General features: G+C 40.5%; 1 protein-coding gene across 3 annotated transcripts in view; it reads left to right on the top strand.

The window, feature by feature from the left end:
- The window catches only part of efr3a (EFR3 homolog A (S. cerevisiae)), a 219,733-nt gene that overhangs the window by 176,352 nt on the left and 16,050 nt on the right, over positions 1-27,331 (top strand). For all 3 annotated transcript variants that reach the window (XM_023976991.2, XM_023976989.2, XM_023976990.2), the window contains exons 14-19: positions 7,444-7,616; positions 9,978-10,053; positions 15,456-15,617; positions 18,220-18,351; positions 18,483-18,550; positions 25,649-25,776. In XM_023976991.2, the coding sequence (XP_023832759.1) occupies positions 7,444-7,616; positions 9,978-10,053; positions 15,456-15,617; positions 18,220-18,351; positions 18,483-18,550; positions 25,649-25,776 (739 nt within the window). The remainder of the gene's footprint in view (positions 1-7,443; positions 7,617-9,977; positions 10,054-15,455; positions 15,618-18,219; positions 18,352-18,482; positions 18,551-25,648; positions 25,777-27,331) is intronic.

Here is a 27,331-nt window from a genome sequence, read left to right as displayed (position 1 = left end):
AACCACAAAGACTTTCCCAAGAGCTAGCCGCCTGGCCAAACTGAGCAATCGGGGAGAAGGGCCTTGGTCAGGGAGGTGTCCAAGAACCCGATGGTCACTCTGACAGAGCTCCAGAGTTCCTCTGTGGAGATTGTTGTCCTTCTGGAAGGTTCTCCTATCTCTGCAGCACTCCACCAATCAGGCCTTTGTGGTAGAGTGGCCAGACGGAAGACATTCCTCAGTAAAAGGCACACGACAGCCTGCTTGGAGTTTGCCCAAAGGCACCTAAAGACTCTCAGACCATGAGAAACAAGGTTCAATGGTCTGATGAAACCAAGATTGAACTCTTTGGCCTGAATGCTAAGCTTCACGTCTGGAGGAAACCTGGCACCATCCCTACGGTGAAGCATGGTGGTGGCAACATCATGCTATGGGGATGTTTTTCAGCGGCAGGGACTGGGAGATTAGTCAGGATCAAGGCAAAGATGAACTGAGAAAAGTACAGAGAGATCCTTGATGAAAACCTGCTCCAGAGCGCTCAGACTGGGGCGAAGGTTCACCTTCCAACAGGACAACGACCCTAAGCACACAGCCATGAGAACGCAGAAGTGGCTTTGGGACATGTCTCTGAATGTCCTTGTGGCCCATCCAGAGCCTGTACTTGAACCCAATTGAACATCTCTGGAGAGACCTAAAAATAGCTGTGCAGCAACGCTCCCCATCCAACCTGACAGAGCTTGAGAGGATCAGCAGAGAAGAATGGGGGAAACTCCCCAAATACAGGTGTGACCAGTTTGTAGCGTCATACCCAAGATGACCCGATGCTGTAATCGCTGCCATAGGTGTTTCAACAAAGTACTGAGTAAAGGGTCTGAATACTTATGTAAATGTGATATTTAAGTTTTTTTTATTTAATACATTTGCACACAAAAAAAAAAAAAATGTTGCTTTGTCATTATGGCGTATTGTGTGTAGATTGATGAATTTAATTTAATAAAAATAAATTTAATAAATTTGAATAAGGCTGTAACGTAACAAAATGTGGAAAAAGTAAACGGGTCTGAATACTTTCCGAAGGCACTGTAAGCATTATCATCTCTTAATGATCCTGACTAAACAGCTATTTTGAGTCAGTTAGGAATTTACTACATTGGAGAGAGACTGAATGTATTATAAGCCTTACTAAAATACATTAATCTACATCATGTGAATATGCATAATCATTCCATATCAAGGAATGATAGTTCATGGAAGAATCGGTCCATGTTAATTATAGTGTGTGGCTTAGTTGGTATGAGCGTGGCACTAGCAACGCCAAGGTCGTGGGTTCAATCCCAGCAGGGATCACATACACACCAATGTATGCACTACTGTAAGTTGCTTTGGGTAAAAGCATCTGCTAAATGGCATTTATATTCTACAGTATATGTAATATTATTTTAGACATATTGAAGTGTTATTCTCTAGAGATGGGCTCGGTTATTTGAATATCCAAACAGATGTTATTATTCGATCATTTGTATTCATAAAAACAAATTATAGGCCTATTTTAACAATGAAAAGGCTTTGTAAAAATGTTTTTACTTTAACCGTTGAAAAACGATATTCCAAGTGTAAATACTGGAAAGTAAACAAAAAAAAAAGTGAGCAAAAAAACATTTATTTTAGATACAATTGCGAAATTCAAGGAGTTCGCAATTCATTCAGTTTATTTGATGGGGGTGCTCAGTCATCGGCCTCCCCCTTGCTTGCGGGACTTGCTGTGTGATGCCTCCATCACACAGCAAGTGCTCAGGTTAAAAACATACGTTAAACACACGTATTTCTACTATCCGGATATCCGAATACATTTTATGATATTGTAACCCAATAGTACCTTGTAATAAGAATTAAGGATAAGTCACCATGTACTTCACCATGTACACATTTTATTATTCTCATTGCAGTTTTAAATAAGTCAAAAATAAATATATATTCTTTGAGCTGTAGCATATAGTAATACTGTGAAAGTAAGTCCGTATGTATTGACTTATGTTTTCAGTAAAACAACGGCAACATCCGTACATCAAACCAACACAATTATGCAAATGCTATAACGCTCTATTTTTGGTGTACACCATGAAGCTCCTATGGTTGTGCACAAGCTAAAATAAATATAAACAACATTGTATATTAATCAAATGTTTCCTTTTCAAATAGATGAGATGAGGAACAGTCTTCACGTAAGTCCCTCACAAACTGTGATTTCGCTGGTGATTACAATAAACTGCTTCCTCCAGCTTCCGTGACATTGTTGGAAGGAAGACAACTGTTCAATATGTGCCTATCATGGAAAATTATATTTCAGGCACATGCAATGTTCAAAAGCATAAATGCGATGCATTGGCTAAATATGCTTAATGCTGAATTAAGCTTAATATGAGGAGCTGCAAGGTGCATTTGTCTACTTGCATAGAGTAATTACAACATGATAAACAGCTAATGCATTCCAATGTAATTCTAAGACAATAGCTGTAAATCGTTCCACTGCTGAAAAGTGACCAAAACAATATACTTATGCCTGAAGCTGTCTTAGTGATACACCCCCTGTTATTGTATTCTAGTGATAAACCTAGTAAATCTGCATGTCAGTTACAATATTATTTGAATATTGAAATTATTTCAAATGCTCAGCCCTAATATACTCCCTATAAAGGAATGCTGAAGGGCGGAAAGCTTCATTCACTCTCATTCCCTGCAATGTTAATTAACTCCCTGTGTCTCTCCAGTGTGTGTGTGTGGCTCCCACCTTGTCAGGTTAGCTCGGTCTATATTCCCCGCTGTTCTGTTAAGCCTCTCTCTTGTTCAACTGACTGCTGTACGAGATGGCTATACGCAGGTGGAAAAAAGCCCCTAAGGCAGAGGAAACGTTCACACGGAGAAGACTTTACACACACACACACACACACACACACACCACACACATACTGTATGTGCGCTCAGACACGTGTTACATACGCACATTCTCCTATATTTTTCCCATGACGCATATGTCACACACTTCTTTTCCCATGGGGCATCTGCACGATCGACCGGGGGCTAGGAGGGTGGCGTATTGCAAAGTCAATCTCCTCGCTCGCTTTTCTGCTGCTTTCCCGTGCAGCTGGAAGATAGGGACATTTTTTTAAACATATTTCTAACCATGCAGCTGCAGATGGGTCCGAGGCAACTGGGATCAGCACATGTAACACAAACTCGACTCTGTCTGATTATGAGTCTAAGATGGGGGTGTTGGGGTGGGAGACTCATTTGTTATGTTTTCTTTCTCACTTCATCATGTACTGTACACACAAGGAATACAGATGTTCCTACTGGAGCATGTGCACACACACCTTTTCTCTGTACATATGATGCCGGGACACTAGTCACCACACACACTCACACACACAGCGAGGTAAAAAAATAAAAAATAAAAAGTGGATTTTGACGCAGACAGGCCCACCAAAACCGGCACGCGGTTACTCCACCGCCCCCACCCCGCCGACGCACGCACGTACACACACCAGCCCCTAATACCACCACCTAGCTGCATCAAAGCTATTGTACAAAATCAGAGTGCTACAAAACACACACACACAAACTCTTTACACTGTTATAAGAGTTCTACAGAACACATACTGAATTGTCATGATTGAACAACATTCCATCTGAAGCATAAAACAAAACAGAGGAGGTATAATAGCTAGAATGCTCACGGAGACAGAACACTGTCTGGCTGCTTCTCAGGGAGGGCTGGCTTGGTTTAAAAACATGTTTTCCAGTTTTTCGCAAGATGTTTCGACACAGGTCAAAATAACACCTTGAAATGGGGAAAATTATGACAGTCATTTTTGTGTAAAAATAAAAAGGCCTGACATTTTGTGTAAAAAACACATGGAATTTCAGCCTGTTCGGGTGGGATGTAATTTTGGACCACCGCATAACGTCACCCGGAGATCTGATTATAATAAATAAATTAACATTATTCGTTTATTTACGAGGTGCCCTTCTAGTTTTAGTGCTGGTCCCACCCAAAAGCAAGAGTGATTGTGCAGCGTGGCTGCCATTGCACAGTATTCCCTCCAAACAATCACTTTGTCTGATTTGGCTTCGATTTATTTTTCATAATCAACTGTCAGAGAAGTTGAGTCGAACCTCCGGCACAGCATACTTTGCATCGGACTACATTGCAAATCAGGCTAGGTACACGTGGATTTCCCAGCAGTTCCATCGAGCATCGCATTGATTTTCAAATCGGCAGCAGCATCAACCATTCATGAAGTAAGTGTCTAGATATTTATTTTTCTCTTATAAGTAAAGGACATGCTATTCATGGGTAGCATCATTCATCACAATATTGTTTTGAATGTTGTCTTGAGGACTGATGCACAAATGAACGTTATAGTAGCTACTCAATGGCATTCTCTGAGCCGCCATGTGCTGATGAAGATGACTGATGCTGATGACTTTTTGTCTAAAGTGCATTATAGTGACTTGGAAAAAATATGACATTTATAAAAGTCCCAAATCATTAGTAGGAAAACCTTTTGTCATCAATATGATGGAGTATAAATGTAGCTTGCCACAAGATACTGACTCTACCGTTACGCTTGTTTACACTGAGCTACACCGTTGACCGTTGAGCCGGCGTGAAAATGGGTCGTAAAACGTACCTTTGCAGCGATGGGATATGCCAAAACGTACATTTGCAGCGATGGGATATGCCACTGTACTCCGAATTGTAGCTTTATCCATACTGCTCCATCGAGAAGACTGCCTGCTGTGGCTACTGCTAGCTAGCATGAGGACGAAATGGACAGTTTTCTAGGAAAACTAGCAGTATTTCAATCTTCTCGATAGAGCAGTGTAGATAAAGGTAAAAGTTGGAGTACAGTTGCATATCCCATGCCTGCATTGAGGTACGCTTTCCAACCCGTATTTCGCACCGATTCCACGGTGTCTTTATGTAACCATGATTGCGTTCTAACCCCAGTGCAGCTCGGTGTAAAAAAGCGTAATGGTAGTGTAGGTATCTTCTGGCAACTTTAGCTAGCTACTTAGGATTGAAGGACTGGATTTTAGCTAGCGAACATTGGCATTGCTAGCTAGCTATTTTTTTATGAACTTTTCTAGCTATGGCAATTGCCGTCACTCTAAAGTAAATTTGTTTACATGATAATGGTGGCAAAGTTATTTCCTACTAATTACTTGCCTACATTAGCTATGTCATCATATTTCCAGGCCACTATTATTTCACTTCAGATAATGTTAGCTAGATTGATAGCTACCAGTCTGTGAGCTAACTAATGGTAGCTAGCCTGTTGACTGTTGTTCAAGCTGCAGTCAGTCACCCAATGGACCAAGGTAGCCTACTTGATTTAGCTCGTGTCTTGTCATTTTTTTATGTTTGTTTTCTTTGGCAGTATGTCATTAGGTATTGGAGCTAAAACTACCTTGCTTGTAATTGGATTTGTAGCTACTAGCCTGCCAGCCAGAAGAGAGAGGGTAGCTTATTATTATTATTAGCGAGCACAATCTCTCATTAGGTGTATGTTTATCTGTGATATGATTGCTAAAAAATAGTTGAATGAATATATAACCCTTATGATAGATCATAGGACTTATGGAAGCTCAGGCTGGAGGTATAGCTGGTCAGACTTTGCTACAGGCATACAGTACCAGTCAAAAGATTGGACACCTACTCATTCAAAGGTTTTTCTTTATTTTTACTATTTTCAAACTTTTGACTGGTACTGTACATGATTATATTATTTCAGTTATCGACTATCAGATATTAAATTGTTACGTTTTCGCAGATGTGATAGTGAAAACCTTTGGATTGTACAATTTTACTTTTGTCACCTTGCCGACAGGTTGATAACTTGTAACTACACAATTCCCTTCCATTCATCCCTGTTCTTATGTGCTAAAGGGTAATCGCAGAGGAAGGCCTGCAGAATGAGGAGGACCATGAGATCATGGACATCTTGAATGAAAATGCCTTTGATGAGGAGCTACTTAGTGAAGACTAGAGAGCTCCAGAGTTCCTCTGTGGAACCTTCCAGAAGGACAACCATATCTGGTTGTCTCCCATCTCCACAGAGGAACTCTAGAGTTCTGTCAGTGACCATCGGGTTCTTGGTCACCTCCCTGACCAAGGCCCTTCTCCCCCGATTGCTCAGTTTGGCCGGGTGGACAGCTCTAGGAAGAGTCATGGTGGTTCCAAACTTCTTCCATTTAGGAATAATGGAGGCCACTGTGTTCTTGGGGACCTTCAATGCAGCAGACCTTTTTTGGTACCCTTCCGCAGATTTTTGCACTGTCAACTGCGGGACCTTATATAGACATGTGTGTGTGTTTCCAAATCATGTCCAATCAATTGAATTTGCCACAGGTGGACTCCTATCAAGTTGTAGAAACATTTCAAGGATGATCACTGGAAACAGGATGCACCTGAGCTCAATTTTGAGTCTCATAGCAAAGGGTCTGAATACTTATGTAAATAAGATTTTTTATTTTTTTATTTTTAATACATTTGCTAAAATTTCTACAAACCTGTTTTTTCTTTGTCATTATGGGGTATTGTGTGTAGATAAATATATTTAATCAATTTTAGAATAAGACTGTAACGTAACAAAATGTGGAAAAAGTCCAAGGGACTTTACTTTTTTGTCCCTTAACTTTTCAGCCCCACCTTTGCGTTTTTTACTGTGTTGATTTGGGATTTTGCGTAAGCTGACTGCTATTGATAGCCACGAGACGTTGGTGTAGCTATGTCACTGTCACTGTCAGTGTGTATGTGAGGGAAGGGGCCTGGGCTAAGGACTGCAGCCGCTGCACAGAGGGAGGAATGGACCAACGTGTCGCTCAACTGCTCAGCCCCCACTATAATTTGGACCATTGGGCCGGCCCAGTCAAACAGCCTGGGCCGGGAGATGCACATTTTCCTGGTTATATTTCCATTCCGCTACTGCACACACACACACACACACACACCAGTGTCCTCCCTTTTGTCACCTCATCATGTCGACCAGACAGAAGGGTCACAGTGCAGTGACATTTTGCTCAATCTGAAATCCGCTCGGATCAGGCCACTCGCATGCTCTGTTATTGAAAGAGAAGCGTGTTGGCAGAGCTCAACCTCGCCGGTCTGTCGGTGGTGGCGATGCAATAAACACCTGCCACCTGTCAATTACGTGTGATTGATTGGAATGTGGAAATATGCTGGAGTGTACACTCTAACACCCTTCAACCATGAAATATACAAATATACATATTCCAAGACATTTATCCAGAAATGTATGTAAAATTGAAATGTATATCATGATATAGATGTACGGTATGTATCCTTTATCATACATTGTACATTGTATGTTATTAACACATAATATATATAGACTGTGATCAAGCCTGACCTTTCCCCCTGACACCTTTGCTGTACCTCAGGTGACCTCTGGTTTCAAGTCCAAGACCATGGTGGCAGCACTGCCCGCACCCTTCCTGGACCCACTCTTCTCCATTTCACTCATGGAGGACTGCGAGCTTCGCCAGTTGGTCCTTGAGATCCTGCTCAACATCATCGATCGCCACGACAACCGTGCCAAGCTGCGGGGCATCAGGTAACAGCTGGTGTCAAAATGCCCACTGCCGGTGTCGGGTGTTCCGCTGGGGTGCATACTCCCCCCGATCGCTTTTAGTTGTTGTGTTTGAGGTTGTACGTTATCTTAATTGATTGTAGGCTGCTCTGGGTAAGAGCGTCTGCTAAATTAACAAAATGTAATGCACAGTGCCTATTGAAATTCTAAACAACCGTTGCACAGTCCTCATATTATGCTGCCTTAAAATGTAATCTAAAATATATATATATTTTTCCTACAGATCTACACAACCTACTCTTTCAAAGTAAAAAAAAAAAAAGTTTAACGTTTTCTAAAAAAAAATATATATACATGTATTGATTGCGTATGTCTTAAGACCCCAGAGTTATAACTTGGTGGAAACACCTTTGGCAGCCATTACAGCTGTGAATAATTTTGAATAAGATTCTACCAACCTTGCACAAATCGTAAAGCAACATAGATCAATTGTTTTGGTCAAAATTGCTCAAGCTCAGTAAAAGTAGTGGGTGATGTTGGCTTTCGCCGACTGGTCGAGCACCGGTGCACACTACCAAGTGCGCTATTTTTCAGATGTTGCCCAACCGGAGTTACACAGTAATAATGTCACTGCTATTAGCTTCAAGACATACATACTATGGAACGCCGTTTGGATCTTTGCGTGTCAAAAAAGATACAGTAGCACTGTCAAAGCTGTACAAAAAAGTCTCCAAACACCGGCCATGAACGATGTGTTTACAGTACCACGTTGGTAATAAAGCATCATTTGTTCGACCGCAACTTCTGAGGTAGCTAGCTTTAGCTTGGTACCTAGTTAGCACCAATACAATCAGCTTGAAAACATAGAAACTGCAGTCATTTTCATTATTCTTAGCAATGATTTAGGAATCCTTGTGAGTAAATATTAGCTAGGTTGCCACTTGTTGTTCGCATATTGAAATTGAATTTCAGTTCATGAAAATAAATAGCTAGCCAGCTACTTAACCCTGTTGCCCAAGGCTAACGTTATAAGCAGCCAGTAGCGTCATATGGCTAGTGAGACTCGACCGGACCGGGTTATGTGTTGTGAAGCGAGTCACAATAAGGATTAGGCACAATAGTGGAATTTGTGGTTTGCCTTCAATATAAATTATGTAATTGACAGTAATACAAATAGTAGAATTATGCCATACTTTTATTTTGAAGGCTAACCGCAAAGTCCACTATTGTGGCTAATCCTTATTGTGGCTAGGTTCACATAGATGGGTTCGTCCACCATTAATCAAAGAAAAACTGTCTTATAAATCAGGGTTATTTTAGATGACACCTAGCTATATAGTTAGCTAGCTAACTATAGCTACTGAATCAGACTGTCGTCTTGATATGTTTTTGGAGAAGAAAACACATCCAATTGCATCCATGAGCTAGCTAGCTTTTATGACCAGCATTGTAGGTGCGCGAGACAACTTTACCAGCATCGTACGTAGCATATGTATCGATGAATCGTTGTGACATGAAATACAAGTGATAGTGTTATCCATGTGTAATAATTACGTAAAAAAATGTATGAACGCGTTAAATTATTATGTGACGTGCAGTCATATTCAGGTCCTGATTGGTCAACAAGCTTATTTGACATGTAATATAGTGCCATCTACTGGTCATTGTTTTATTTTTGACACGCAAAGACCCAAACTACGTTCCATAGCAAAGACCCAAACGGCGTTCCATAGAAATCCTGGTTGAGAATGAAATGACTGAACAAATGAACAATGAAACAGCACAGCAAGTGACAGAAATAGGTTTTGATTATGTTTTACTGGTAATGGGGACGTACGTAAATGCCAACAAAATAACTTTTTGGTCAGTGTGTGTGTGTGTGTGTGTAACCTTTATTTAACTAGGCAAGTCAGTTAAGAACAAATTATTTTTTACAATGACGGCCTACCCTGGCCAAACCCGGACGACGCTGGGCCAATTGTGCTATGGGACTCCCAATCACAGCCGGATGTGATAGAGCCTGGATTCGAACCAGGGACTGTAGTGATGCCTCTTGCACTGAGATGCCGAGCCTTGGACCGCTGCGTCCATGTGTGTGTGATAACTATTTAACTGTACTAGAATGCTTAAAAGGCTGCTAAAATTTTGAATATTGGTTATCGGTATCAGGTTTTTTTGGCAAGAAAAATATCGGATATCGGTATTGGCCAAAAATGTCATATCAGTGCATCACTAATTATTTTCTTTCACCTTGAAAGTGTGGACTTGGTTGTGAAAATCGGTAGGTGAAAAAATCCAGTCCTTTTTAAGACTGTGCAAGGGGTGTGACTTTCACTAGCGACTAAATATATCTTTCATGTTTGAATCTTTCTCTTTTTTTGTTAGGATCATTCCTAATGTGGCGGCCTTGAAGATAAAGAGGGAGAAGATATCGAAACAAGACGTTGGGTTCATGAAAAAGGTGAATTAAAGAGTTGCACTTAAAAAAGTATACACTTCCAGTATTGCACATTGTACTACCTGTGTGTGATGCATTATGATTGCATAATGAAGGTATGCATTTGTAATGCTTGGTAGAATGAGTCGTTAGCTTGGGTGATAAAAATCCCTATCGTTTCATTCATGGACAGCGTTAAAAGGTAAAGCAGCACATTAGTAGCTCTGATGCGTTAATTGATTTTCACAGACAGTGTTACCATCGAATAAATAACAAGCTGGGGCCAGTTGCAACGCTCCATTACAGCTCCCCATAGAAAACCACTATGGATCACAAATGCTTCTGCCACAGCTCTTTACTGCAACAAGCTCCAAACTTAACATTTCAAAGTGTTTTTGTTGCTGCTGGTGCTGTATCGTTCCATTTCTCAAAGTGAATTTTAGAAGTTAAGAGTTAAGTGTAGGCACTCATTCCAAATGGTTAAGGTAAGGGTTAAGGTTTGTGGTAGGGTTAAAGCATTACGTTTAGGCACTCATTCCAAATGGTTACGGTAAGGGTTAAGGTTTGTGGTAGGGTTAAAGCATTACGTTTAGGCACTCATTCCAAATGGTTACGGTAAGGGTTAAGGTTTGTGATAGGGTTAAAACAATAAGTTTAGGCACTTAACCATTTGGAATAAGGTAAGGGTTAAGGTTTGTGATAGGGTTAAAACATTAAGTTTAGGCACTTAACCATTTGGAATAAGGTAAGGGTTAAGGTTTGTGATAGGGTTAAAACATTAAGTTTAGGCACTTATTTCAAATGGTTAAGGTAAGGGTTAAGGTTTGTGATAAAAAAACACGTGTCCATGACTGGAATCGAACACGCAACCTTCTGATCCAGAGTGATTGGAGTACAAAACCCAAGCCTACTTGATGGTAATAACTGTTGCCCCTAGTGGCTGTTTTTTTAAGGCATTTCCAGACGTCCTCAGGACAATTTCGGCATCAATCTTGAACGACCTGGCTGCTCTGTCCTCTGTTGGTGGTAGTTGTGCCTTATTGCAGTGTAATAAACAGACTCTATTCTACTTTACTTTGTTAGGTTTATTTGATGGGGACAATGCACATTAATCAACATTTCTGTCTGTGCCAGAGTTTGCAAACTGGCTAATTTTCAATACTCCATATCTCCCTGCCAATACCACATAAGCAACCCTAACATCATAGAGCGATGCAGGCTTTTGTTCCAGCCCAGCACTTACATGCCTGATTCAGCTTATTGAGGTCCCGATGAGGTCCCAATGTCTAGCTGATTTTAAGAGACGTGTGTTCGAAGAGTTTAGGTATGGCATCAGGGATGTAGTGGAGGGTAAGCGTACTGTAACGGTTTTGACTGGAGGTTGTTGTTTGTAGGGGTGCCAGGTAGGTTGTGAGAATAGATAGATTTCTTATTTTTGTTTGAGAGGGAATGAGTCCAGTCTAGTCCGTCAAGTCTACACCAATACAAAGGACACCTGTAAAAGTCGGTATGGGAATACACTTTTCATAAACCCTTCAAACATTGTAAATAACTTCAAAACAACTGTTATTTTGCATTGGTTGTATTCTCAACATTTCTATCGTGTTTTTTGCTCATCTTTAACAACGAATCCAATCATTTTAGACGCCACTGTATATGAGGAAAGTAAGCTGAACATAGTCTAGAGACAATGTCATCCACACAGAGCCCATAGCTCCGGCTCCCCTAGCTGCGATATGCTTCACAACATTTAGCATTTACCCTCGACTCTTGCAAGTCCCCCATAAAGAAACCATTGCCACCGAAATACATTGCAGCATTTAGCATCCATGCTATCGCTGCCACTGTCAAGGCTAATTAATGGGGCTCAATCCTCCTTTGTCAGAGGAACATAATAAGTAGCTAGGTAGAGAGCTATGTCGCCAGCTGGGTCGTGTTGATTAGGGCGCAAGGTAGCAACATACAGCTAAATGTTTTTAAACAGAAAGGGAGTGTTTCTTATTGGATATGGTCAAATGTATGTAGTTCTGTCCTTAAGTTGTTCTTGTCTATTAAGTCATGATTTGTGTGGACCCCAGGAAGTGTAGCTGCAGCTTTCGCAACAGCTAATGGGGATCCTAATAAAATACCAAATAGTACCTCACTTCTTCACCCAGTTTCGGACCGTTTTCTAACATTTCTTGCCTACTGAACACGACCCTGCTTAAGGCTATTTAGTGTCAGAGGCAGTCTTGTAGGTTGGTTATTTTTAGGTCATGGCTTCAAGTTATTTTCATGAGCCATCGAGTGTGTATTTTAATATCTGACTAAATGAATAAGGAACTACCCACCACCTCCTCTTTCGTTAAAGATGGTCACACTGCTCGCTGACTCAGAAACAAGTTTTTAAAAAATCCGATGCAATCATCTTTGGTTGGTTATTTTAGGTATTTGCTCCAGTGATGTTGTCCACTTTACTAAAGCTTGTGATGTGTTGAGTGATTGCGCAAATGTGGGTTCTTCGTTCACAGTGCTACATCTCCCTCATTGCGCCACAGTCACATTTACCCGTCTCTGGCCTTATGGAAAGTCTGGCGCTATATTTTGCTCTGTCTGTTCTAGGAATGCAACGGCACTGTGGGCCCACGGTTCTGTATGTATAACGGTTTGTGGGCCACTGTAACGTTACGGTTTCGGTATCTTTATATTTAAGAAAAAATTTAAACACATCACCCTTTAAACAATGAACTCTTTATTTTGCCTATAGACAAATAAAACTTTCCTTTCAGAAAAATGGCAGCCTGACTGACTAGGCCTGGTTTCTGTCTCTACTGTATGAAATCAAAGGGAGAATTAAAAGTGCTTCTTCGTTTTGACAACCTGTAGCTCTTCATCTCCCAATCCAGTACATAGTGAACCGCCACAGTGAGGTAGCTTTGAGTTGCTCTGGAGGTCCAACTATCAGTGGAGAGAGCTAGATAGGGTGTCTGTGTCAATTCCTTTTCAATTTCTCTCCGTGATGTTTCAGAGTTTGGGAATTACTTTGCTGCTGAAATGTGTGCGGGAGGGGACATTGTAACGCGGTAAAAAAAAAAATCATCATGTGACGAGTCAGTAACCACGGAATAGGGCTGCAAATCTTTGGCTCTGAATACTCCTACTGCTTTCATTATTTCTTTGTTTCTGAATTTGTTGCAAATTGTTGTTGGAAGGCAGCAGCGAGAGATTGTTGTGTTTTTGCTAACGAGTGGGCTCCTCTTGCAAGGGATACGGCCGGGTGATGGCGACGAAAATGACACATCATGCTAGAACTGTTTCCACTCGAGTGGCCGACAGTGGCAAAGCAATGCTTGCAGACTGTACTTTGTTTGTTTATGGTCTTCTTACCCTCATCATCGCATTGAACGCTGAATCCATAATGTTCCCACACAGTGGATTTGAAAGACGTCGGTGCCTCTTCAGATTTGCTTCTCTCGGTCTCGCTAGCGCTCGCCATTGTCACGTTGGCGCTCAGAGAATATTTGTTTTTAGTTTCCCCTCTCTTCATGGGGCCCCTCTTAGGGAGGTTTCCTACTGAGATGTCATTGCAAATCGTCCATTAGTTGTTGAAAGGGGAGGGGGTTGCGGTCACTACATTGAGACGTTGCTGTGGAGTAAAGTTTGTCAGCCCTCAGGAGCCCCCTAACGGCCACAAGGTGCGCGTCTGGTTCTGTGGATCTGAATGTACAACGTGCGTGAGGTCTTCAGCGCAATCAACACGTTTTGGAAAGTATATGAAAATGACAGGCATACCGTGATTCCGCGGTTCGCGTGTGCGTATTGAACCGTGGGGGGGGGGCGTACCGAACGGTTCGATAACATACTGTGTACCGTTGCATCCTTAGTCTGTTCCATGGACATGGATTTTTCTTTCTTTCCCTCAGTCTCTCTCTGTCGCTCGTTCACTCTCTTACTCGCTCTCTCTATCAGTTATCTAAAAACCTACTCTCTTTCATTGGTTTGACAGATTTTTTTTAAATAATAATAATAATAATTTTTCTCTCTTGCTGTCTCCTCAATGGTCCGAAATACTCAAATTCGTAGGAATTGTCATCACTTTTTCTTTCTTTCAGATGTTTAACACTAGAACCACCAAGATGGTCAATCTGACCGTTTTCAATAACTTAATTTCAGTAAATACTTTGAACCCACCTGTCCCTGACTTTTCCTAAATACTGTATGTGGTATGTTCCACTCCAGCAGTAGTTTGGAGATATCATAAATTACTAAAACTTTCAGAGCATTTCTACCTCAAGCACCGTGACGGTCGAAAAGACCATATGCATATTTAAAGGATTGTTCACTATTTTACAACTAAATCTAAATGTATGTAAATTACATGTTATAGAAGGGTCCAGCCACTTTGGGGGGGGGGGGGGGGAATTTAACTTGGATTTGCGAAACCTACCACATCCTCATTGCTTGTTCTACATTAGGGGGGCTATGGAAAAACATGAACAATGGCTCCAAAAACACCCAAATACGTCCTTTTAAAAACGGGAAATGATTTAGATTTTGTATACATGAAATTCTGTATTTCTGAACTTTAAACACAACGTTATATTCAATTTTATGCGACTCGAGCGGTATCCCCTACCAGTTGTGCTGTGCGGGCTGCACGGAGAAGCAGCACAGCTGGTAGGGGAAACTGCTCGAGTCGCATAAAATGGTATATAACGTTGCTTTTTGGTAAGCTCCATTCCCTTTGTCAATGCACGCTGCGCTGATCATTTAATTCTCAATTTGACAATTGATAATTTTGTCACCCATCAGACTATTGTCAATATACAGTGGGGAGAACGAGTATTTGATACACTGCCGATTTTGCAGGTTTTCCTACTTACAAAGCATGTAGAGGTCTGTAATTTTTTGTCATAGGTACACTTCAACTGTGAGAGACGGAATCTAAAACAAAAAYCCAGAAAATCACATTGTATGATTTTTAAGTAATTCATTTGCATTTTATTCTCCCCACTGTATATCTATTTTTATATTTGTGAAATTAGTTACAATGTAGTTTAGGTTTGGACGGGCCATTAGCTGGCCAGGCAACTGTTGTCTTACACATATAAATGTTTTCAAATGCACATATCAGAATGACCGTCATGACCATTCTAGTCATGAAATTCCGGCGCTTCGATTGTTCAATTCTGTGAAATGCATTTGTGTGTGCCGTATGTTGCCAAAGAAAAATGACTAAATATGAAGATATTGAGGGACTGGTAAATGACATGTCCAAATGACAAGAATATGAAGTTATTTCAATAAGTAGATTTGTTTATTTAAAAGAATTAGTCTCTCTCGCTCCATCCATCCTTCCATCCACACACCCATCCATCCATCTACCCAATCATTCTTCTTTCCTTCTATCCATCTACACATTCATCCCTCCCTTCCTCTCCTCTCAGCATGGGCAGCAGCTGTACCGTCACATCTACCTGGGCTGTAAGGAGGAGGACAACGGTCACAAGAGCTTTGAGCTACTCTTCACTACCCTGGCCGTGCTCACCATTGAGCTGGCCAACGAGGAGGTGGTGGTGGACCTCATCAGGCTGGCTCTTGCCCTGCAGGTAGGACGGAAGACACCGATAGCGTTGTGTAACTTTTGGTGATTTGGGGCTGAATCCTAACTTGAGATTTTTTTACGTGTGCAATTTCATATCCGTGAGTGAGTTTTGGTTTGCAATTGTTGCCATGCAATGTGTATGTAGGTAATAGGTGTCCTGTGGAATCAGTCATTGTGTCACAGGACACATTTTAGTAGTCAATGTAATTTATTCATAATGATGGGAGGGAAAAAACTGTCAACACAACATTGCCTAAGCAACGATACCAGCTTTTAGTTGTTTTTGTAGGAATTCATATTTACAACAAGAAAGTTATAACGAGAAGATGTCGTTATTATGAGAAATAGCCTTTAGTATGTTGAAATGTTAGCACAGGCTACTTGGCAGACTTGGCTTCGTCTCATGCACTGGTTGACATTATGGCCGGTTTGCGTGAGTTGATCAACTTTAATTTTCTCCTCGGTTTGAAGTATTGGGAGATAGTAGTGTCATTGAGCAATATGCAGTTGAAGTCGGAAGTTTACATACACTTAGGTTGGAGTCATTAAAACTCGTTTTCAACCACTCCACAAATTTCTTGCTAACAAACTATAGTTTTGGCAAGTCGGTTTGGACATATGCTGTGTGCATGACACAAGTAATTTTTCCAACAATTGTTTACAGACAGATTATTTCACTTATAATTCACTGTATCACAATTCCAGTATGTCAGAAGTTTACATACACTAAATTGACTGTACCTTTAAACAGCTTGGAAAATTCCAGAAAATGATGTCATGGCTTTAGAAGCTTCTGATAGGCTAATTGACATCATTTGAGTCAATTGGAGGTGTACCTGTGGATGCATTTCAAGGCCTACCTTCAAACTTAGTGCCTCTTTGCTTGACATCATGGGAAAATCAAAAGAAATCAGCCTAGACCTCAGAAAAAAAAATTGTGGACCTCCACAGTTCTTTGTTTCTGGGCATTTTGAGTTTGTAATCAAACCCACAAATGCTGATGCTCCAGATACTCATCTAGTCTTAAGAAGGCCAGTTGTATTTCTACTTTAATCAGCACAACAGTTTTCAGCTGTGCTAACAATTGCAAAAGGGTTTTCCAATGATCAATTAGCCTTTTAATGATAAACTTGGATATAGCAACGTCCGTATCCATAATCAAATGATTCAGTCAAGTCTCTGAGATAACCAGAACGTCTGGGCTTGTGTCGTACACTCAGACATCCAGAAAGTCCAGTTTACACATTTATACGTATCAGTCCAAGACCTCTGCGAGATTTGAAAACAGCAGGAGTATCCATGGTGACACTGGTCAATAGAACTGTATGAGCTCGCCACAATTGGCTTCCTGGTTGGATTCAAAATGTACAGAGCTAATAGTAGAATTCAGGATAGCGTGCACAAGATTACTATTGACAATACTCCTATGCTTATGAGCACATGTAGCAAAAGGATAGCTTGATACAAAGCTATTAATAGCATAGGTGGAGCTAACAACAGTGGGTGTCTTAAGGGAGCTAACGGAGCTATCAATTGAAATTAAATTAACAGGCACAGAATTACCATTTTCAATAGCCCTATCAACATGGGAAGCTGTGGCGAAATGATATCAGCTGCGATTGAATGGGAGTAAATACTTTCGAGGAGCTTGATTTGATCAGTCAATGCCTCAGATACAAATGCCAGAGATGTCCTCTCAGCATTGTTGCAGTGCAACACGTTTGTGTTCAGTAGACACAAAATTAAAGAAAATACTCCAAAACAGACTGAAGCAGGAAGATACTATCTGATACTCAGGGTTGGGGAGTAACTGATTACACGTAATCAGTTACATGTAATCTTATTAGAAAAACAGTAACTGTAATTGGTTACGCTATCAGCAAAAATGTTCCGATCAGATTAGAGATACTTTGTAAAAACTGGATTACTTCTTAGATTACTTTTAAATTCAGAAAGGATGTTTATAAAAAATGCATTGACCCCTTTCTGTTTTCTCAATGACATTCAATTCAGCATTGAAAAAACGTGTGCGTTTGTTTGTTCCACCTGAGTCTGAGCACAAGTCAAAGACCACTATGATGACACGCTAAATGTGTTTGATGGATCCTTTTTGTCTTCCTCTAATGCCTCTTAAGGGGAAAGTACTCCAAAAGTAACAGAAAGTAATCAGATTGTTACTGAGTTTAGGTAATCCAAAAGCGAAGTTATGGATAAAAATTTGACAGGTAACTAGTAACTGTAACAGATTACATTTAAAAAGTAACCTATCCAACCCTGCTGATACTATCCAATAAGAAACGCTCATTTTCCTTTGCACTGATGTGCTGTAATGAACATGACCCAGAGTCAGGTCGTTGCAAACTCCCTTCATTGTGGATTGAATGTATATATTAGTTGAATGCCTGACTGAATTAACTGCAACTAGCATAGAATTCTATAAGATAGCTAGCTAGCATTAGGGCTGTTGTAATGTGCTCTATGCTACACTAAAGCCAAAGGCACATTTTCTCTTCTCTGGACAATCCATTTTTTTTATTTTCCTTTCTATCTGTTGCAAAAAAAATGCCCTTGTGTGGCATATTTCTAAAGCTTTTCATTGGTTGCAGGATATGTCCTTGGCTAATGAGGAGAACATGCCCATGGTCATCCGTTGTGGCATCATGGCACTGGTGGCGGCCTACCTGAACTTTCTTAGTCAGATGATCGCCAACCCAGCCTTCTGTCAACACGTCAACAAGGTAAATTACCTTGGAATTAAAGAGAGAGTTCAGGAAATTGATGAGTTGAGTTGTCTGTAGGCCAGTAGTAACAGCATCCACAATAATCTGTTTATCTCTTACTGTCTCTCCATCCCACTCTACTCTTCTAGGTGATTGAGATGAGGAACCTGGAGGCCCCTTACCTCCTCCCTGAGCACATCTTCAGAGAGAAGTGTCCGTAAGTGTCGTCTGGTCGCCCACTGACTCCAGATATTTTCGCAGCTACCCTTCATGCACTGACCTCCTCTTCACCTTGCATTCAAATATTCATTGATCAGATTTGTTGAAATATTCTCTCATGCGATGGATGAGAAGCACAAAGTGAAATAATTTCAAATGCCCATCCCTAGTCAGTAGTGGTCAGTAGTACAGTGTGGTTGTGATGTTGTGGTCAGTAGTTGTGTGTTTGTGGTCAATATGTTAGGTCAGTAGTTGTCTTTTTGGTCAGTAGTAGTGGTAGGTAGTTGTGGTTATTTGCAGAAGTTGTGGTTCAGTAGTTGTGTGGTTGTGGTCAGGGGTTGTGTTCAGTAATTGTGGTCAGTAATTGTGTTCAGTAGTTTTGTGTTTGGTTAGTAGATGTGTGGTTGTGGTCATTTAGTTCTGGTTTAGTAGTTGTGTTCAGTAGTTGTGTGGTTTTACTCAGTGATTTTGGTCAGTACTTTTGGCTGGTAGTGGAGGTCAGTAGTTGTGAGGTTCTGTAGTGGTGGTCAGTAGTTGTGTGATTGTGGTCAGTAATCGTGGTCAGTAGTTTTGGTCTATACTTTTGGCTGGTAGTTGAGGTCAGTAGTTGAGGTCAATAGTTGTGTGGTGGTCAGTAGTTGTGTGGTTGTGGTCAGTCGTTGTGTGGTTGTTGTCAGTACTTGTGGTCATTCGATTTGGTCAGTAGTTTTGTGGTCAGTAGGTGTGAGGTTGTGGTCAGTAGCTGTAGTCAGCTGTTTTGTAGTTGTGGTCAGTAGTTGTGTGTTTGGTCATTAGTTGTGGTTAGAAGTTGTGGTCAGGAGTTGTGGTCAGGGGTTCTGGTCTGGTCAGTAGTTGTGTCCAATTTGTAAGTCGCTCTGGATAAGAGCGTCTGCTAAATGACTTAAATGTAATGTAAATATGTGGTTGTGGTCAGTAAATGTGTGGTTGTGGTCAGTAGTTGTGTGGTTGTGGTCAGGAGTTGTGTGGTTGTGGTCAGTAGTTAGGGTCAGTAGTTGTGTGTTCAGTAGTTGTGGTCAGGAGTTGTGTGGTTGTGGTCAGTAGGTGTGTTCAGTAGTTGTTTGGTCAGTTGTTATGGTCAGGAGTTGTGTGGTTGTGGTCAGGAGTTGTGGGTGGTTTCGGGCAGAGTTGTTTTATCAGTAGTTGTTTTGATCAAGTTGTTGTCAGGAGTTGTGTGGTTGTGGTCAGGAGTTGTGTGGTTGTGGTCAGGAGTTGTGTGGTTGTGGTCAGGAGTTGTGTGGTTGTGGTCAGGAGTTGTGTGGTTGCGGTCAATAGTTGTGTTTTCAGTAGTTGTGTGTTCAGTAGTTGTGTGTTCAGTAGTTGTTTGATCAGTTGTTGTGGTCAGTAGAAGAAGAAGAAAGATTTAAAGTCGGGACTTTTGCTTCACAATAATGTTAGTGAGTATGTGAGAAATCTGGAGTTGTGCATTGCTTTGCATGCACACCTACACTGAACAAAAATATAAACGCAACATGCAACAATTTCATAGAGGTTACTGAGTTACGGTTCATATAAGAACGTCAGTCAATTTAAATAAATTAATTTGGCCCTAACACTTTTCCGTATTCTTGTGCTCTATTGTATTGTACTGTACTGTACTATACTTTACTGTGTACTGTACTCTGCTCTGCTGTACTGCACTGTGCTGTATTGTGCTGTCCAAACTTGTGAAACATAGATGTCTATGATTGGTTCAGTTTTGGACCGGACCAAATCTGACCGTCAATGTTTGGGCCAAATATAGGCATAAGTGCCCATCTTTGGTCCTGGCTCGTGCACGCTAGCCAAGAAAAATTATGTGAACCCTTTGGAATTACCTGGATTTTTGCATGAATTGGTCATCAAATTTGACCAACATAGTGTGCTTATACTAATAACAGACAAATTATTGTATTTTTCTTGTCTATATTGAATACATAATTTAAACATACACAGTGTAGGTTGGAAAAAGTATGTGAATCACTAGGCTAATGACTTCTCCAAAAGCTAATTGGAGTCAGGACTCAGCTAACCTAGAGTCCAATCAATGAGACGAGATTGGAGATGTTGGTTAGAGCTGCCTTGCCCTATAAAAAACACTCACAAAATGTGAGTTTGCTATTCACAAGAAGCATTGCCTGATGTGAACCACGCCTCGAACAAAGAGATCTCACAAGACCTAAGATTAAGAATTATTGACTTGCATAAAGCTGGAAAGGGTTACAAAAGTATGGAAAGGGTTACAAAAGTATCTCTGAAAGCCTTGATGTTCATCAGTCCACGGTAAGACAAATTGTCTATAAATGGAGAAAGTTCAGCACTGTTGCTACTCTCCCTAGGAGGGGCCATCCTGCAAGATGACTGGAAGAACACAGCACAGAATGCTCAATGAGGTTAAGAAGAATCCTAGAGTGTCAGCTAAAGACTTACAGAAATCTCTCGAACACGCTAACATCTCTGTTGACGAGTCTACAATACGTAAAACACCAAACAAGAGTGGTGTTCATGCTTTCCCGAGTTGTAGTGGGAGGACGACACAACATACCGCGTGACTCCAAGTTTACTTCAATATTATGTTTTTATATCAATATTTACGCATAAAGGCGTTTCCACCACCATTTCTCACAAAATATTTTTTTTACTCAAAAAGATCCCACCTTGTCTAACGTATTTAGTTTTGTCAATATTTGGAACGTTTACTGACAAATTTGCTGTTTCCATCAGGCCTGTCATTACATGTTTTATCCGACATGTACTGTACTTTACTCGCATAAAAAGGTTGGATGGAAACCTGGTTTATAATATATAAAAGTCTCTTCAACCTGTTGTTGTCTATTGGCTGCTTGCGTTGACTGACTGAAAAGGGTATTGTCACTGAGACGATGAGTGTTGTTACATCCCTTATCTGATGACACTAGACGTAAGACGACGATGAGTATCACTGAACGCCCAACTGCAACCTCATGCTGTGAGAGAAGTGGATTTGGATTGCTAAAATTGGACCCTGGCAACCATTTTGTCCCTTGTGATAAAACATTATTCAACAAGGGATGCCTGACAAGAGAAGCACAAGACAGCAGTTGCATTTAAATGAAATTATTATCAAACTCCTGCAAAGGACAACTCAAGTTTTGATTTAATAATATATTTAGCAAAAACTCATGATTTTTAACCGAGAATGGTTATAATTTCCATAGGTTTAAAGGGATACTTTGAGATTTTGGCATTGAAGCCCTTTATCTACCTCCCCAAAGTCAGATTAACTCATGGATACCATTTGTATGTCTCTGCATCCAGTATGGAGGAAGTTAAAGGTACTTTCGCAAGTTAATGCTAACTACCGTTAGCGGAATGCAAAAATATGTTTTAGATTTTAAAATTCTTCAAAGTAGCTACCCTTTGCACACTTTTGGCATTCTCTCAACCAGCTTCACGAGGTAGTCACCTGGAATGGTGTGCCTTGTTAAAAGTTAATTTGTCGAATTTCTTTCCTTATTAATGCGTTAGAGCCAATCAGTTATGTTGTGACACAGTAGGGGTGGTATACAGAAGATAGCCCTATTTGGTAAAAGACCAAGTCTATATTATGGCAAGAGCAGCTTGAATATGCAAAGAGAAATGACAGTCCATCATTACCTTAAGACATGAAAGTCAGTCAATCCAGAAAATGTCAAGAACTTTGAAAGGTCAAGTGCAGTAGCAAAAACCATCAAACGTTATGATGAAACTGGCTCTCATGAGGACCGCCACAGGAAAGGAAGACCCAGAGTTACCTCTGCTGGATAAGTTCATTAGAGTTAACTGCACCTCAGATTGGGAAGCATTTATTTGGGCTGCAGAGTTCAAGTAACAGACACATCTCAACATCTACTCTTCAGAGGAGACTGTGTGAATCAGGCCTTCGTGGTCTAATTGCTGCAAAGAAACCACTACTAAAGGACACCAATAAGAAAAAGAGACTTGCTTGGGCCAAGAAACACGAGCAATGGACATTAGACCGGTGGAAATTTGTCCTTTGGTTTGATGAGTCCAAATTTGAGATTTTTGGTTCCAATCGCCGTGTCTTTGTGAGACGCAGAGTAGGTGGACGGATGATCTCCGCATGTGTGGTTCCCACCGTGAAGCATGGAGGAGGTGGTATGGGGGTGCATTGCTGGTGACACTGTCAGTGATTTATTTAGAATTCAAGGCACACTTTAACCAGCATGGCTACCACAGCATTCTGCAGCGATACGCCATCCCATCTGGTTTGGGCTTAGTGGGACTATCAAATCAAATCAAATGTATTTATATAGCCCTTCTTACATCAGCTGATATCTTAAAGTGCTGTACAGAAACCCAGCCTAAAACCCCAAACAGCAAGCAATGCAGGTGTAGAAGCACGGTGGCTAGGAAAAACTCCCTAGAAAGGCCAAAACCCAGGAAGAAACCTAGAGAGGAACCAGGCTATGAGGGGTGGGCCAGTCCTCTTCTGGCTGTGCCAGGACAATGACCCAAAATACCCCTCCAGGCTGTGTAAGGGCTATTTGACCAAGGAGAGTGATGGAGTGCTTCATCAGATGACCTGGCCTCCACAATCACCCGACCTCAAACGAATTGAGATGGTTTGGGATGAGTTGGTCGGCAGAGTGAAGAAGACGAAAAAAAGCAGCCACAAGTGCTCAGCATATGTGGGAACTCCTTCATGACTGTTGGAAAAGCATTCCTCATGAAGCTGGTTGAGAGAATGCCAAGAGTGTGCAAAGCTGTCATCAAAGGGTCGCTACTTTGAAGAATCTAAAATATATTTAGATTTGTTTAACACTTTTTTTTGGTTACTGCATGATTCCATATGTGTTATTTCATAGTTTTGATGTCTTCGCTATTATTCTACAATGTTGAAAATAGTTTTACAAAAAAATCCCTTGACTGAGTCCAAACTTTTGACTGGTACTGTAAATATGGTATCCACAAGTTCATTTGACTCTGGGGAAGTAAATAAATGGCTTCATTGCCAAAGTCCTGTAGCATACCTTTAAACATCTGGTGGTAATTGCCGAAGGATGAGGACACACAAAGAAACCCTAGTCAAAAAATCCTATAGGATTCCAATTGAAAAATCCAATAGAAAATCCAATCAGATTTTGGAACCTTTCCGATAGGATTTTATCCTATTGATAGAATACTATAGGAGTTCCAATAAGACTGGTTCCAGAATCTGATAAGATTTTTCAATTGGTCAAATTGCAAATTAACTTGCAGCCTTTAATCTTTCCTATATTGTGATGGTGTGCTGAAGAGAATTGAGAATCTCAGGGATTTGCCACTGGTGTGAGTAGGCACAGATCTGGAAACACGGCAAAGAGGCTGTTTCTGTGCCATATTTAGCTGTGAGATTGTCCAATAAAGCCGTGTTTATCCAATTATAGTGTCCATACAATGTGGTCTAAAATAAAATTGGATAGAATAATATCAACACTATTCCTTGACAGGTTATAATAAGTAGGCAGGGTGAATGAACGGGCTGCTGCACAGTCATTATGGGAGCTCTTTCTAGTGCGCCCGGTTAAATTGTGCATATGAGCTCTTTTTAACTTTATAAATGGTTAAACTAGTGAGAAATGTGTTCACTATCAGCCTAAATTGAAATATTCATGTGTACACTATCACCATAAATTGAAATGTTGATTTATTTTTACATGTTGATTATTATATTGCGCTAATTTCCAGTACGTAAACAGTATGCATTACTACATTACACAAGCTTGCGGTTTGACCACATCGAATTAGCTAGCTAGTCAGTTGACAGGCAATATGTGGCTAACAGTAGTTTCTTAGTTAGCATAAAATGAGTGCCTAAAATGTTGTACAATGACAAATATGACTAAAACATTGACAACTTTGTCAGGAAACATAAGGAAACAAATACTGTAGTCACAGTTGTTGCATTCATGCACAGTGAAGGATCAAACAGTTAGAATAATAATGTTAGAAAACCCGGAGATTCTCTGCACAGCCACAGGTGGCGCGTTAGCACGAGCTCGCAGCGTTTCTTAGCCTATCAGTGAAGTCATCAGTCACTTTTAAAGACAAAGGTTTTCTTACAGGTGAATGAAACATAAATTAATATAGAAGTGTAGTTTTCCGATCAATGAAAATTTCGTAATTAATGTTGTTTTATTATACTGGAACTAATGACAACAAACTATAATTTCACGGGTTGAATTAAGAAAAACCTTCTAATGAGATTCTGAGTGGGGAGACAAAATCCTACCAGTCTCATCAAAAACCTATAGGATCCAACAGGATAACTTTTGATTTCCATTAGGAAACAAAAGTAGTCCAATATGATTCCAATAGGATTCTGATAGAGGGGATACAAAATCCTATAGGATTGCAAGAGTCATATAGGGTCCAATAGGATTTACTTTTGATTTCCAGTAGGAAAAAAGGTAGTCCAATTTGATTCCAATACGATTCTGATAGAGGGGATACAAAATCCTATAGGATTGTGAGAATCCTATAGGATTCTATTTGATTTTTTTCACTAGGGTAGCCCATCTCTGTACCCCACACATACATACAGTACAATTATCTGTACTGTCCCTCAATCAAGTAGTGAATTTCAAGCACAGATTCAACCACAAATACCAGAGAAGTTTTTCAATGCCTCGCAAAGAAGGGTAAAAAATGTAATAAAAAAGCAGTCGCTGAAAATCCCTTTGAGCAAGGTGAAGTTATTAATTTGGCTTTGGATGGTGTATTTCATTTTAAATTAATTTGCAAAAATTTCAAAAAACATGTTTTCACATGTCATTATGGGATATTGTGTGTAGATGGGTGACAAAAAACGATTTAGAATTCAGGCTGTAACACAACAAAATGTGGATTAAGTCAAGGGGTATGAATACTTTCTGAAGGCACTGTTTGCAAAGAGTGTATGGTAGGCTTTAATATAGCCTACCATTCATTGTGTCACTCATTAACCATTCTCTAGTCCTCAAGTTACCACACTAGCACATAAATATATGGCTCTGTTTTTGTCATAGTAAATAAGAGCGCTTTACCTGGAATTAGCATTAAGTTTAGCTCTCTCACTACGGTTTTCCTTCCTCTTCAGGCTTCCAAATTCTCTTGAGAAGGAAGATCGGAGCCTGTATTTCCAGACGGTTGACCTCGCGGAGTGCCTGGTCGGCCCAGGATACAACGCTGAGCGTCTCTCAATCCCCTACGTCCCCCAAGTGACAGGTAAGCAAAGTTTTGTAGGTAGGAGAAAACACAAATGGGGAGTGCTGATTTTAGGTTCAGTTTAGCCTTTTAGATCACAATGAATAAGATTTACATGGACAGGGTGGGGACCTGATCCCAGATCACCATTCCTACTCCGAGAAGCTTGATACGTCCAGAACCTGGAAACACATTGGGAAAGAAAAGAATGTAGCAGCTTCCTGCCGAAACATTGGATATCAGATCAATCAGTTGCGTCGGAACTATAAAGTGGGAGGTGTGAGCACGTTTAGCACAATATCGTTTTCACGTTTGTTCATGTAGGACAGGGCTCTCCAACCCCAGTTATAACTAACCTGATTCAGCGTATCAATAAGCTGACTATTAGAATCAGGTGCGCTAGATTAGGGTTGGAGCGAAAACCTATAGGACAGTAGCTCTCCAGGAACAAGGTTGGAGACCCCTGATGTACAGAAATATGTTTTAATTTATTTCAGTTGTTCATGTAGGTAGGGTGTCGTTATTTCTATACTCTTGATAAACATTGACTATAAATCATTTCATTTCTTACTTGTACAGTAAGAGTGTGGGTAAGTCTTAAATTGACTCAGAAAGCAACAGGGTAATTAGCTGTTTGTTTTGTTTCCTTCCCACTCCTATTTGACTCAGTCCTATACACGGTAGGGAAGATCCTCCACAGGTGCAGGCAGACGTCGCAAGGTAACCAGACCAAGTAGAGGAGCTTAGTTTGACGCCCAATCCTCTGTAGTCATAGTACCTGTGTCACTGCTCTCCCAACATGGTGCAAAGGCTCTGTTGGTGTCCATTTTGGCTCAACACTAATTGAATGCAGTGAATATTTGGGTTTCTCTTTAGTGTATTGTCAAGTGAGCCAGACACCGACCTTTTCAACACAAGTATAGTTTATAAGTGAAGCTAAATTAGTGTATTATTTAAAGCCAACTGACCCATTGCACATCGATAGCACCAAGGTTGGAGGTCGTTGACCTATAGATTACCCTTTCACCTCAACTCCGGACCAGAGCCCCAATTCTCGCATGTTCACCTTTGACCTTTCAAAGTGGGTAGAAGTAGCCTTGTAGATTTCAGAGCATTGTTGAATGACTTTTCAATTAGATATGTCTTTCAATTCATACTTCAAGTGTACTGTATGATATTAATGTTTGTAACTATGGCGCTTGCATTTGGATTTCTGTTATGGTGAGTACAATTTATAGGTGTATAGCAGTAAAGGGTTTTGTGAGTAATGTTGATACTAGTCATCTCTGCAGAATTTGCTGTGTAGCATAGATATGTCAAATGTGTTAGATATTTTATATAGGCTGCTTGTATTTGTCAGTACTTAGTACAGTAGTAGCATTGAACAAGTACTGTTTATAATTTTTGATTGTATGCAGTCACATGTACAGTGCTTTCAGAAGTTATTCACACCCCTTCACCTTTTCCACGTTTGTGACCGACCAGCTCATATCGGCCTTATGTAACAAATGATTATATATATTTTTTTAATTGGATAAAAGTAGAGACTACAAAACTACAAAATAGTATATCATAC

This window comes from Salvelinus sp. IW2-2015, linkage group LG32, assembly GCF_002910315.2.
Source record: "Salvelinus sp. IW2-2015 linkage group LG32, ASM291031v2, whole genome shotgun sequence".
Lineage (NCBI taxonomy): Eukaryota > Metazoa > Chordata > Actinopteri > Salmoniformes > Salmonidae > Salvelinus > Salvelinus sp. IW2-2015.
Note: the sequence above shows the minus strand (reverse complement) of the source record. Positions and strands in the feature narration are given on the sequence as shown.